This window comes from Engraulis encrasicolus, chromosome 1 (genome assembly GCF_034702125.1).
Source record: "Engraulis encrasicolus isolate BLACKSEA-1 chromosome 1, IST_EnEncr_1.0, whole genome shotgun sequence".
In the NCBI taxonomy this organism is placed as follows: Eukaryota; Metazoa; Chordata; class Actinopteri; order Clupeiformes; family Engraulidae; genus Engraulis; species Engraulis encrasicolus.
In genome coordinates this window covers 54,721,998-54,736,997 of record NC_085857.1, presented here as the reverse complement: position 1 = coordinate 54,736,997, position 15,000 = coordinate 54,721,998, and the positions used below count along the sequence as shown (strand labels likewise).

The following is a 15,000-nucleotide window of genomic DNA, read 5'->3' as shown; positions in this document are numbered from 1 at the left end:
GCTGGAGTCTTCAGACTGGCCTGACTCTGAAACAGACAGGGGGGATTGGGGAACATTACTATGACACTGGTTCCCAAGCAGGAAGACCCCAGTTTAACAGTTAACATAATCTTATCCATTGGTTAGTTGCAGTGTTCACAGCACAACGACTAATTCATCAGTATGTTTACATGTAGTTATTATACATGTAACTAAGGTGGGATAAGACAATGTGTAGGTGCAGTTTCTTCAATTCTTATTTTATGACCAGTTCTTTGAGCTTAAGTCCATGACGCGAGACTCCGTGTAAAGTTCAAACTGTTTATATAAGAAAATTGTCACATTACAGAAATAAAACGGATAAAATCAAACTTAAAACTTCTTCATATTGTCACGCCTCGTGGTCTCCGTGTCATCTCGACATGGCGTGGTCTCGTTGCTTTCTGGCTAGTCTCGAAGGGTCTTGTCTCGGTCAAAGACTGCTGCGCTCTGACCTTCCTCGTCACGTAAAACAGTTTTAATACAGCAAAAAGTGACGTCATGCATATCTTAATAATTAAGCAATATTAATCACAAGAAAATAACATTACTTAACAGCAGTAAATATGTCTAAATATTAAAACTAAACATAATGCAGTACAAAATTAAATTATTATTCACTATTCACATTTATCTATTATGGCTCTAACACGCCCGGCCCCTAATTGAGTAGACAAGGGGGCTACATCAATTACTCAAATCAAATAGAGCCATTCAAATTCTCAGTCCAACAATAAAAATATTCAAAATGAACTTAGCTATGAATACTCAATAACTCTTTGCAGTCCTGGATGCCAGCTCACACTGCTTCCTGTAACAAACATAATTTAGTTATAGGTCTTTCCAGAACGCTGGTCTTGGTCTGCACTTGCACACTCCGGACCTGGCCCCTGGAATCTGGCATTGTCTTGATGATGCGGCCTAGCATCCAAGAGCTTCGTGGACCGGAAGGATCCACAATTAGAACGATGTCATTCACTTCAAAGTTCCTCTTCACCTTGGACCAGCGCTGACGCTCTTGCAGCAGGGGCAAGTACTCCTTGGTCCATCTGTGCCAGAACAAGTCAGACAGATATTGGATCTGTCTCCAACGTCTCCTCCCGTACACATCACTCCTCTCAAAGATCCCCGGTGGTATCGCAGGCTTTGCTTTCATCAGCAGGAGATGGTTCGGAGTGAGGGGTTCGAGATCATTTGGATCTTCTGACAGCTTTGTCAAGGGTCTGCTGTTGATTATGGACTCAACTTCACACAATAGTGTGTGTAATCCATCATCATCCAAAACTTGTTGCTTCAGCAGAGCAGCAAGCACCTTCCTTACTGTCCTTATCTGGCGTTCCCAGATGCCTCCTTGGTGGGAGGCACCAGGCGGATTGAAGTTCCATTCGATTCCTCCTTTCAGCATTTCTTCTTTGATCTTGGAATCATTGAGGTTCTGTATGGCCTCACGCAACTCTCTTTCAGCGCCAATGAAATTTGTTCCATTGTCCGATCGGATAACGGACACCTGCCCTCTTCTACTGATGAAGCGGCGCAATGCGTTGATGCATGCATCGGTGTCTAGAGAGTGTGCGACCTCTATATGGACCGCTCTCATGGTCAAACAAGTAAACAAGACACCATATCTCTTCACCATGGCTCGTCCTCTTTTCACTTGAAACGGCCCAAAGTAATCAACCCCAGTGAATGTGAAGGGTGGGTTGTCTGGTGTCAGTCTCTGCACTGGCAAATCTGCCATCTTTTGTTCTCCAACCTTTGCGTACAGCTTTCGACAGGTGTAGCAATTTGAGATCATCTTTCTTATGGCAGAATTTGCATGCGGGATCCAATACTTTTGTCTGAGCTTAGCCAGAACATGGTTCCGTCCACAGTGTCCGACCTGGCGGTGAGTGTGCTGGAGAATAAGACGGGAAATCTTGAGGTCTTTGTGCAAGATGGCTGGATGTTTAGCCTCCTCTGGCATCGCCGCTCGACATAACCTTCCTCCAACCCTCAACACTCCTTCATCAAGGTACGGATCCAGCTTGTATATGTGGCTGCTCTTTCTGACTTGGTGTTTTCCTTGCAGCAGAGTCTTGATCTCCTCTCCATATTTCAGCTGTTGACTGTAGCGAATCAAATCATGTTCAGCATTCGTCAAATCTTCCACACTGATAGTGAAATCTTTCAGGCTCTCTTTGTACTTTTTCATCTCTTGAGCTATGGCTTGCTGTTTGCCATCTGAAGCACTGTTTGTCTCTTGCAGCTCTGCTCTTTTGTGGCTCAAGTCCAGCAGGATCTTTTTCAGATGAGTGAACCATGCTACTGCCTTCTTTAAGCGGTGCAAATCAGAATAATACGCAATGAGCTTGCCCAAAGCAGATTAATCTTTTTCAACTCTGATGACAAAAGACACAGCATTTCGTTTGATCTCTGGATCATCTTCCGTCAAAGAACTTAACTGGTCTGTCCTGACAGGCCACTCCTCGCACGGTCTCAGCAGAAATGAAGGTCCCTCAATCCAGTTCTCACATCTCATAAGATTCTCTGCTGTCAAACCTCTTGAGACATGGTCTGCAGGATTCTCGGGTGAATTCACGTACCTCCACTGTGACGGCTTGGAGGCCTCTCTGATCAGTGACACTCGGTTTGCGACGAACGTCTTGTATCGGGCAGCATCATTTTCAATGTATTTCAAGACCGTCATGCTGTCCGTCCAATACAATGACTCTTCCAGTTCCATGTCCAGTTCCTGCTTCAACATTCGGTCCATCTTAACTGCCACAGTTGCAGCTGTAAGTTCCATTCTGGGTACGGTTATCTGTTTGAGTGGTGCCACTCTGGACTTGGCCATTACGAATGAACAGGACTTCTCATCGTGCTCATTGGTCATCACAAGGTAGGTAACTGTCCCATAACCGTCCTCGCTGGCGTCCGAAAAATTATGCAACTGTGCTGTCTTGACAGCTCCGAAGCCTGCAGGCTTGAAACCAGGGTTGGGGAGTAACGGATTACATGTAACGGCGTTACGGTAAAAGGATACAAAATAAAAGTAACTGTAATCCGTTACAATACAAGAAAAAAACGATGTAATCAGATTACAGATACATTCAATGAGAATGCGGATTACCTAACAGGATTACAATTTGTGCGAGGTCTTTGGTCCCCTTTATTTAATTAATTATTAACACACATGCTTAGCTGACAACCATTTAAACCCGGAGTATTCATACATTACACTCGCATAGGCTACATTGCATCCAAACGCGCATACATTTTCAATCACAAATCCCACGAAATCCAAGTTTTGTCAACATCTGTTGTTTCTTTATTTTGTTTTGCCTAATTCCATTGTTTATCCCTATGAGTTAAAACGAGTGGGTTTTCAGTGTTTTAAGAGCACATAGCAATGTTTCTTGAGCATTTGAAAGTTTCATGTCTTACCGGTCTCGCAGCACTTCCGTGTTTGGCAAAGGGTTGCGTGCGGTCGAGAGTGACGTTTTTATCATTGGGCACGTTTGCGTGTGCGCGTCCTCTCGCCATCACATTGACTGTTAATCTCTAAAATCTTCATAATTATTGCCGTTTGCATGTTGACATGCATTTGTACTTGTTTGTTATTTTTAGATGCGTCCCAGCATCTCTATAAAGAGCGTATGTCTGTCCGTCCGTCTGAAACGCATTCTTCAAATTGTTCCCTCCTGTGTCCACAAGGTGGCAGTGTTGACTATTTGGCCCGGAGCAGGCAGCTGATTGCATTGCGAGACAAGCGCAGCGCGAGCAGAGAGGAGTGCACTGCAAGTGCTCGTACATTGACCAGTGGCGGCTGGTGGTCTGCCAAACAGGGGAGGCTGATCAACTTAAATTATGTCCATATTAAAAAGAAAGCGCGAAAAATATTTGAATTTTGACAGACACCCTATTTGGCACTGAGAAACAAATGGCCGCACACACTAAACGACTCTTCTTGAAATGCTACTGCATTTATGGGAAAGTTTTTTTTTTAAATAGTTTTTTCATGTTTTTTTAACAGGTAATTTGTTCTTAATGACTATCATTTGAATGCTGTTTGTAAATAATATTTCAGCAGTGTTCTGGAATAAGCAAACATGTGATGTGGACTCTACTGTCCAAGAGCTGGATGCTACTGTCACACATTTAATTCAATCACTACCTCCTTGTGTTGATTTGGAAATTTTATACTGACTATTTTTTATATTATTACCTGCTCCATGGGGATTATGTGTTTCAATTTGATGTGTGTTACTTTGTTTGCTGCTGTTTGCTGCTGTGTGCATAGTTTGCCACTAGGGGGTACCAAATACTTAATTATTTACTATCCTTGAAGAGGTCACCAGCCACTGATCTGTGGGCCTAGGCCTATTTAAAAGAAAATTCCGCCCTCCTTTCTTTTTCAAGAAAATGGTCAGTCACCCTGTCATACCAGGTGGGAGTATTCTCCAGATCCTTCACAAGCTTCCTCTCAATTGCCAGTAAAGCAAGGTTACTGAGTCTTGTTTGTGCCATGGTGTTTCTTGTGTATGATTTTACACGTTTTAAGCAGGAGAAGCTCCTCTCTACACCTGCTGACGTTACGCCTATTGTTGCCACTAAGGTCATCAGCTTGTAGAGCTCTGGCATGGCACAGTCCAGACCCATCTCTTTAAAGAAGAGCAAGTGCTCACAAAGCTTACCTCTGTTGCCCTGCAGATCACGGTCACCATACAAAACTTTAAGTTCTGATCTTAGTTTCTCAGAGTCAAAGAAATGGCCATACATTTTGAGGGCATTGTGAAATGCCTCCTCAGGAAACACATGCTTCATGTCATCATACTTGTCTGGGTTTATTAACTCCAGGAAGCGCATGCATTCCAAATTAGCAAACCGACGAGAAATCTGCTCTATCAGATTGTCTAGAATGGACATGTACACCTTCCTGTAGCGCTCCTTTGGATCTTGCTGTCGCCTGCGGTTTGGCCCATTCCGAGGGTCAAATGTCAGACTGGATGCTTTCGTGTAAACAGCTTCAAATGCCTCTTCTGACCGCTTCTCTCTTGCAAATGCAAGAAGCCCTTCAACCCTCTGTTTACAGTAGAGGACATCCATAACTCTCTGCTGTATGATGTCAAAGACTACATCAGTTTGGGAGAAGACTTGTTCATATGCGTACAGCACAAAAACTGTCTGAAAATCCTCCAATGTCCTGATGTAGCCTCTGGCAGCCCTCACTGTGTCCTGGTCTCCTGACTGGTCTGCCACAATATTTTCAAATGTCTGCAGGAGCTGATCGTAATTATTGGCCACAGTGCTCACTAGCCTGGATGTGAAGTTCCACCTGGTAGGAGCACTTCTTGGTAGGCGGGAACATCCTGCAGACTCAAGAAATGCTACCCGCTTTGTGGATTTCGAAAAAAATGTGGCTAACCCTGACAGATCCGCAAAGAACACCCTGGATTCAGGCAAGCAGCTGGCCCCCTGAGATAAAACCAAGTTCAATCTGTGTGCGTAACAGTGCACAAACACTGCACTTGGGGCCACCTGCTTAACTTTAGCCTGAAGGCCATTTAAAGCTGAAGCCATGACAGCAGCCCCATCATAGGTTTGAGCCACCAGTTTGCTTGTGTAATTGTAGTGTTGCATGTGCTCGTTTAATGTCTCAAAGACAGATTGGGCGTCTCGCCCCTCTGAGACATCGAAAAACCCAATGAAACGCTCCTGGATCTGCCCTGCAATGTCTACAAAGCGAAGAATTACTGACAGCTGAGCATGGCATGCAATATCAGTAGTCTCATCAACTTGCCATGCATAAAAGGGAGCAGACTGAATCTCATGCTTTATTTCATCAGTGACAGTGGCCGCAATTGCAGAAATTAAATCATTTTGAATGGTGTGAGACATACCAGTGAACACTGGAGATGATTGGAACTGTGTTGCCACCACATGGTCGTACTTTGACAATGTTTCCAGATACTCCCTGTAATTTCCCTTATTTGCAGATTCACTGCTCTCATCATGTCCTCTGAAGGACGACTCCTGTCGACCAAGCAGTGAGGTGACATCAATGAGGCGGTTCAAGTATGCCCTGTTCTTCTGAACTACCTCATTGTGCCTGGCCACATGGAGCTGCACACCCTCATTGACAGCATGTTCCACCCTGGTGACTCTGCCAAGACAGCTCAGCCTGGCACATGCATTTACATGTTCACTGCTAATTTCGTGACGTTTGCATGCCCTTTTGAAATTGTGCAAGTCATCAAATCCCACTTTTGACCAGATGCAACATCCATTTGCAGGTTTTATTAAAAGACATGGCCAACAGTACATCTTCCTCGTCACAGGACTCCCAGTTAGCCAGTTGACTTTCTCGTACCACGAGAGCTGAAAGGAACGGTTGTTCCTCCCCACCTTTTTTACCAAACCAATATCAGGCTTTGGTCTGCCCTGCTCCTTGATTTTAATTTTGTCTTCATAAGGAAGACTGGAAAATGGCTTCGCCAGAATGTAGTCTACGATGCTTGGCATTTTACACAGCTTTGCTGAAAGCTAGCTAGCCCCCTCAAAAATACCTCAAATAAACAAAGTTTTGAAGATGGAAAATTAAAAAAGGGTAACGCACGTGACAGCAATATTAACACTTTATTCACAAGACTATATTTACAAGAATATGTACACAAAATTGGGATATACCGCAATGAATAGCTTTCTCACTTGATCACTTGCTCACACGACTAGACGTCTCAGCTCGCAAATCTGCATGGGACTGGCACGTAATCGACCGCTGTCTGACTATATTTTTGGCAAGGAAAAAAGGTCCAGCCTCTTTCAGGGTTCATCCAATCACAAGTCGGAGCTCCAGTCTCCGGTCCCTCCCTCCCCCTCTCTCTTCTCCATTCACTCCCAGTGAGGCTCAGTCTCAAAATCAAAAAAATATTCATGGCAATAGCCAATGACCGTTTAGCATTTTGCCATTGAAAACGCGTGCAATCCCACATGCCATTGAAGTCCATTGAGACTCGACTCGCTTGCGTTGTCATGAGCGGAAAAAAAACTCCTGCGAGCCTCGGGATCTTATTACAGATTGGTTTAATCTCTAAGTTGAGCACATGCATTTTCTATGGAGCTGTGTCTGAAATAGCAATGTTATTAAGTCGTGTAAAGCATTAGTTTTTACATAGGCTACTGTACTGTTCTCCGTGATTTTGGACAGGAGGCTGCGCCTCCCTTGTACTCAATGAGGAATCACCTCTGACATTGACATACCCTCTTATAGAGATGCTGGGACGCATCTAAAAAGAAAAACATCGTCTCCTGCGTTCCTGACGTATCTGTGTGCCTATCAGTAAGACCCTCGACACTCTACTTTTTAACATTTGGTTAAAAAAGTGTCAGTTCTCACAAATAAAATGTTGAACATGGGTCAATCAATGCTCATTTAAACCTTATGTAATCCAAAAGTAATCCAAAAGTAATCAGTTACATTACTTTGTAAAAGCAATCCAAAAAGTTACAGTACAATTACATTTTAATCAAGGTAACTTGTAACTGTAACTGATTACATTAATAAAGTAACTTACCCAACACTGCTTGAAACATCTGTTGACTTGAAAGCTGGAGAGCTTCTGCAGATCAACCATCCATCTTGTCCATCGTTTCAGGTGGTTCTCTGTGATCTCCTCATCCCATCCTGTCCTCTCCTTACAGAGATCTCTCAGGAGTAGCTTTGCTGCCAGTACGAATGGCGACAAGAATCCAAGAGGATCGTATACAGAGCCAACAACTGACAAGATGCCTCTTCGTGTAGCAGGTTTGTTGTGAACGTTGATGTTGAAGGAGAATGTGTCAGTTTCAGTGCACCAGGTCACTCCCAAGGCCCGCTCAACAGGTAACAACCCACTGTCCAAATCCAGAGTCTTGACTTCTGTGGCTCGCTCTTGCTCAGGAACAGATGACAGAAAGGCTCTGGAGTTACTCATCCACTTCGTCAGGTTAAAACCACCCTTGCTACAGAGTGATTTCAGATCTCTGGCCAGTGCGATTGCTTCTTGCTCTGTTTCCACTGAAGTCAAACAATCATCCACATAGAAACTGGTCAGGAGTGTCTGAGCTGCCTTCTCTGTTGTCTCATTCTGTTGATCTTCCACTATTCTTCGAAGAGCAAAGCAGGAGCAGCTTGGTGAAGAGGTAGCACCGAACAGGTGTACACACATCCGGTACTCGACTGCCTCTTCCTCCAGACTGCCTTCAGGCCACCACAGAAATCTTAGGAGGTCTGCATCTTTCTCTTGAACTCGGACCTGATAAAACATCGATTCAATGTCAGCCATGATGGCAAATGGCTGTCGTCGGAACCTGTTCAGCACTCCAAGAAGAGTGTTCGTGAGGTTGGGTCCTTGAAGTAACTGACCATTCAGGGAGAATCCTTGGTAGGACACATTGCAGTCGAACACCACCCGTATCTTATTCTTCTTGGGGTGGTACACACCGTGGTGAGGTATATACCACACCCTTGGTACCACTCCGTCCGGCTGCAACTCATCCTCTGGAACTCGTTCAGCATATCCCTTGTCAAGAATGCTGTCCATGAATCCTGTGTAATCACTGTGGAACTGTGGATTTCTTGTGAGTTTCCTTTTCAGGCCTAGCAACCTCTGCATGGCTACACATTTGTTGTCTGGCACCTGAATCTTCTCATCTTTCAGTGGCAATCCTATGTGGTAATGACCACCTTTGAACTCCAAAGACTTTGTCACTGATCGCATGAATTGACGATCTTCCTGAGACATTTCGGTCTTATCCTCATATCTTCTTTCAGGAAAGTCTGTGTTAAACTGCTGAACTAGCAAGTCTTCAATATTCTCCACAGATATGCGATGCGATATGCAGGTTTGCAGAGTGTCAGAAGTCAGACTTGTGCTGTCTTGTCTTGGACCCGTCACGGACCAGCCAAGCGCTGTCTGTACCGCATACGGACCTCCATCTCTGCTATTCAGCACTTTCCACGGTTCCATGGCTTTATAGGCGTTCACACCTATCAGGAGTCCAACATCTGCTTCCAGTGGTGGTAGACGAACCTCAGACAGATAAGGCCACTTACTTAGATCTTGTTGCTTGGGTATGTTACCCTTCTTCACAGGTATGTGTTGCTGTGTAAGCACCCTTGGCAGATCAATGTACGTGGTTCCTTCTAATGCACACACTTCTAAGTCAGTTATGACATGTCCTTGTGTCTTCTTCTGTTGCCCCATGGTACACAGTAAGAAGTCTGTCTTCTTGCCTCGGACATTAAGTTTGTGCATGAGATCTTCTGTACAAAAGGTAGTGGTGCTACCTGGGTCTAGAAATGCAAAAGTCTCCACAGTCTTGTCACTTCTCTTGGATTTCACCTTTACAGGCACTACTGACAATATGCACTCGCTGTCGCCGGCCCCAGTAGAGGCACAAGATTCTTGATCCAGGGACAGAAGAGCATTCGACACTGTAGGACTGTTAGCTGTTGCATTCCCATTAGAACCACTGTCTTCTTTCGTCTTATGCAGTACAGTTGGATGTTTGTAGGCACATTCTGCACACGTCAGTCTTCTCTTACAATCTTTACTCAGGTGACCTTTGTTGAGACATCCATAGCAAAGTCCTTTGCTTTTCAGGAATTGTATTCTTTCTGGATACTCCTGTTCTTTAAACTTGTCACATGAGCTGAGTGTGTGTGCCTTCTCACAGAACAAACAAGCCTTTTCTGCAGTGTCAGAGCACTGGACTGTATTCTGCTGTTCCTTTTTCTTAACAGGCTGTGTGCTTTCTTTCACGACGGGGGAAACACCTGTAGCAAAGTTGGCACCTTTTATGTCACTCTTCTTAGCACTCTTTGCAGCTGGCTTGGGCTTGGCCTTTGCATCAGAGCTTACATCCTGAATGTCACCGAAGAGTGGGTCATTCATAACTTGTGCATGCAGGTCAATGAAGGCGACTAGGTCTTCAAACCTCGCTCTTCTTTTGTGCCGCACTTGAAAGTCGAACGCAGTGTTCCTCCACCGCTCCCTGAGCTTGTAGGGAAGCTTCAACAGCACTGTTCTCATATTGCTCGGATTGTCCATTTCTTCCATAAAGTCGATGTCAGTCATGGTATTCCTACATCCAGTGAGATACAGTGCATACGTCTTCAAACCCTTGGCATCCTCAGTTTTGATCTGTGGCCATTTCAGTGCTTTGTTGAGATAAGCCGTGGCTATCTTCAGTTCGTTGCCATAATGGTACTGAAGCAGTCTCTTGGCTTCTTTAAGCCCTTTATCTGACCGCATATGTTCACAACTGCGGACAAGGTCTCTTGGTTCGCCACTTGTGTATTGCTCCAAATAGAACAATCCATCTTGATCACTTTTTGTCTTCGTTTCTATTGCACTTTCAAAAGCCCTCATAAAGGATCTGTATTCAAGTGGATCTCCAGAGAACACCGGAACCGCTCTTTGAGGTAGCTGGGATAGGCTTTGTTGCATGACTAGTAGCTCTGTTACTTCATTCTGTCGTTGCATTATCCTATGAAGTTCTCTCTCAGGGCCACTGGGCTGTGGGTTGCTGGAGCCATGAATTGGCCTAGCTGCTGCACTACTGCGTGCGCCAGGTGTTTGCACTAATACTCTTGGCTGAGGTACAGGTTTTCTCTCTTCTTTCAATATGAAATCCGAAAAAGCTGTTCTGTTCATACTCCTGTGTGGCTGATGGTGACCACTCATGTCATCACGATTCTCTTCGTATTCATTTAGTACTTTCAGTCTGGCAGTAGAAGCTGCAATGTCTGCCTCCAACTCAGCATCTTCACGTTTGGCCTGTAACTTTGCTACTTCAGCATCTATTTCTTGCCTTTTCTTTAATGCATCTGCACGGGCTAGCAATGCTGCATGCTCTGCCTTGGCCTTAGCACGTGCTGAGCTAGTTGTAGATCGTGCTGTAGAGCTGTGTTTGCTTCTAGCACCCTCTGTGAAAGTGGCTGACACACTGTCTTGTGGCCTAATACCATCATTCAAATCCTCTTCAGTATGTCCTTTGCATATTTCAGTGATCCATTGTTCTGTTTCAGCCATGAATTTCTCAAATACTTCACATTTAGGATCATACCAATTTGACTGGTCATCTTCTCTTTCCTCTTCAGGTAAATTCTGAATTACCTCATCATTGGCATCTTTAAATTCACATAATATGCGATGAAAGCTATGTGACATTTCAGTTTTAATTATTTCAACATTATCTTCAACTGCTTTCATTCCCTGAATATCATGCATTTTGCGAGTGAGCAATGACAGTTTCCCTTGTCTCCTATTGCGCAGCCTAAGCAACTTGTCTTCCTTGGCTGATTCTGTGGGCTTGGGCGCCCTCCTCTGGCTAATAGCGGTATCGCATTTGCTGAGTCATCCTCCATCTTGGCTATTATATGCTAGTGCACATTAACTGTCTGCATTGACTGGAACTTCGACAATTTCACTGTCTTCTAAATGTTCACAAATCCTCTTGTGATAAGACACACTCAGAGTGCAACAAGCATTCAATTAAATCAAGCTTCTTATGAAAAACGATTTCAGCAGTACTTCTCAATAGCAACAGGAATAGGCAAGGTTACTGTAGCATGGTCATCTTAGCATTCAGACATGAAAGGCATTTACCGCGGACCGCGGCTATCGTTGTCTTCAACATTCCAAAAGTAACGACCGGTAGAACAGTTTACTTCAATGAAAATCCGTTTAGTTGTTACCTCCCTTTTAGTAGAGCGGCTACAAGGCCAATTTGGCTTGAATCGTGCAAATTATGATACAAGCATGAAACTTGGCAGGTATGTGCTTAAGACCAATACAATCAAATCTACCTGATTGGCCACTTGAAATGGCGGCCATTTTCCAAGATGGCTGCCAAAAAAGACCCCAGAAATGGATTTATTGTATAGAATTGACCTAGAAAATTATGATACAAGCATGAAATTCAACATGTATGTGCTCAAGACCAATATGATCAAATTTACCTGATTGGCCGCTTGAAATGGCGGCCATTTTCCAAGATGGCTGCCAAAAAGACACCAGAAATTGATTTATTGCATAGAATTGACCTAGAAAATGATGATACAAGCATGAAATTCAGCATGTATGTGCTTAAGATCAATACGATCAAATCTACTAGATTGGCCACTTGAAATGGTGGCCATTTTCCAAGATGGCCGCCAAAAGGACCCCAGACATTGATTTATTGCATAGAATTGACCTAGCAAATTATGATACAAGCATGAAATTCAACATGTATGTGCTTAAGACCAGTGCAATCAAATTTACCCAATTACTCACTTGAAATGGCGGCCATTTTCTAAGATGGCTGCCAAAAAACTAAAAGACCCTAGAAAATAATTTATTGCACAGAATTGTCCAAGCAATTTATGATGAAACTCGGTTTGTATGCGATTAAGACCAATAGGCCTTCAATCAAGTATACTTTATTTGCTACTTAAAATGCTGGCCATTTGCATATTGCAAATTTGGTGGAAATAATTGTTCACTCTCCTTGAATATGTTAGCATGGATGATGAACTGATACAGATATTAAACATATTCTGCAATGACACATAAGCCACTCACAGTATGACACACAAATAGCATGGTGATGACATGCTAATGCCAGTTCTTAATTCAATATCAATGGAGGCAGTGACCCCCCCCCCCACACACACACACACACACACACCGAAGGTTATGAGATGCTAATAATACGATGACAATGCGGTAATAATATGTCAATAACGGCAATTCGTGGTTCTCTCGATATTGCTGTTAAACAAAAGGTACACCAAAAACAAGCATTGTCATGAATTAAGTTTATTTGCTTTAATTTCGTTTATTTTGACATTAACATGTTTGATTTAGCTATCACATAATGGCTTTGGCTTGTCAGCCTGGAACATTCAAAGATAAGAGCCTCCTCCCAGAGGCTGTGGAACATTCTGTGGAACGCAACTTCTCTAGTCAGTTGCGCCCTCTACCCGAGGGTGAGAAGGCTGATTGTGTCAAGACCACCTGGATCCTCGCCTCTCCTAATAGGACGCATTACACGTGTCTCCCTTGGGTCGGTCACCCCTTACTGTGTGTGTCTCATTCGTCAGCAGGAGCGTGAGTGTCAATTGTGCTGCCTGGAGTGCTGTCCCTGGGTAGGGCGACCGTGGTTAGCTAGACCATACTTCTCCAATGAAGTATCTCAGGCCCCTGCTCGACCAGGATGCATGATCGAGGGGAAGTGTATCTTTGATGTCCCCCTTGGACTTCAGGAACCATAGTGTGTGCCCTCAAACGGGTATCTATCGGGGCTGGCTTGGCCTGCTTGCTGTGGTGGTGGTTGCTACTAGGTTCTCCGTCCGCAACGTGGACCTACGGCCCTGATAGAGAATGGTCTTTTCTGCCAGCACGGTTGCACCTGCAGATGTTGTGTACTGAACATTCTGGAAATTCCCCCTTGTGCCAAGGCCTGGTTTGCTATTGGGGAATACCACTTGATATTGGGGGCCTCGCTACACCTCTGTGGGCTCCACCTGCACATCGGTTACACCCAGACGGGTGGTTTCCGTGCCCTGGGTTCCCTCCACTGCGTGCTCTCCGTGGTATTGGATGTCCGGACGCTTCCTTTGTGCGCCTGGTGCCTAGCCTCTCTGCTTCGGGTTCGGAACTAAGACCCTGGGCCCTTGGGTGGCTGTTGCGTCTCGAGCTGCGCGTTGGGTGAGCATGATACTTATCACTGCTGATGGACGCTGCAACTCAATCGGGAGTTTTTCAATACCCATAGTGGGATGTCGAGTGTTTCGACAGAAAGAGAACTATAGGTTACCGAGGGTAACTCTGGTTCTCTGAGGGAGATGAACGAGACATCTCACTAGATTGCTACACTCACCCACAAGCTCAAAGGCTAGTTGCCTCAGATTGAAGCTCAGAGCCCAACGTACCTCGGATTTGTCCCCGAGGGGGCGGGATCCCCAGCTGTGCAGCTCATTGGCATGACGGCAAGATTGAAATCAAGTTTTGGCAAATGGTCGCGGGCGTTACCCATAGTGAGATGTCTGGTTCATATGCCTCAGAGAGCCGGGGTTACCCTTGGTAGCCTATAGTTATGTGCCTTTTTGCTTGATTGTATTTCCTTCTATGATGAAATCATTGGAAATTCAAACAGTGAATGTTAACATTGATTTGGGCCACATCTGCTAGATTAATTGCAATTAATGAAGTTCTAGTGTCTTCTTTGATGGCCATCTTTAAAATGCAAATGAGTGGATTTGATTATAGGCCTATTGCTCTTAAGCACAAACACACAAAATTACATACTTGTATCATCATTTTTTTGCTCACCTTTGGGCTAAATTCAGCCTTTTTGTGGCCATATTATAAAATGGCTTCCATTTTAAGTGGCGAGTCAGGAAGATTTGATTGTATTGTTTTTTTTTGCACATTCATGCCAAAATTGATGCTTGTATAATAACTTGCTTGATCAATCCTGTGCAGCAAATCCATTTCTATGGTATTTTTTGGCGGCCATCTTGGAAAATCGCCGTCATTTAAACTGGAAAATTACTTGGAATGTATTGAGTTGGTCTTAAGCACATAACTGCCAAATTTCTTGGTTGTGCTTGTATCATAATTTCCTTTCTCAATTCTGTGCAACAAATCCATTTTTAGATTCTTTCATGGTGGCCATTTTGGAAAATTGCCACCATTGCAAATGGCAAATCAGATATATTTGATCGTATTGGTCTTAAGCACATACATGTTGAATTTCATGCTGGTATCATACTTTTGTAGGTCAATTTTATGCAATAAATCACTTTCTGGGGTCTTTTTTGGCGGCCATCTTGGAAAATGGCCACCATTTCAAGTGGCCAATCAGGTAGATTTGACCGTATTGGTCTTAAGCACATACATGTTGAATTTCATGCCTGTATCATCATTTTCTAGGTCAATTCTATGCAATAAATCAATTTCTGGTGTCTTTTTT

At 44.0% G+C, this 15,000-nt stretch overlaps 1 protein-coding gene across 3 annotated transcripts in view; it reads right to left on the bottom strand.

Moving 5' to 3' along the window:
* The window catches only part of LOC134455055 (nuclear factor 1 X-type), a 157,848-nt gene that overhangs the window by 12,720 nt on the left and 130,128 nt on the right, over window positions 1-15,000 (bottom strand). For all 3 annotated transcript variants that reach the window (XM_063206114.1, XM_063206120.1, XM_063206127.1), the window contains one exon: window positions 1-26. This exon is cut by the window's left edge and continues 37 nt beyond it. In XM_063206114.1, coding sequence (XP_063062184.1) covers window positions 1-26 — 26 coding nt within the window. The remainder of the gene's footprint in view (window positions 27-15,000) is intronic.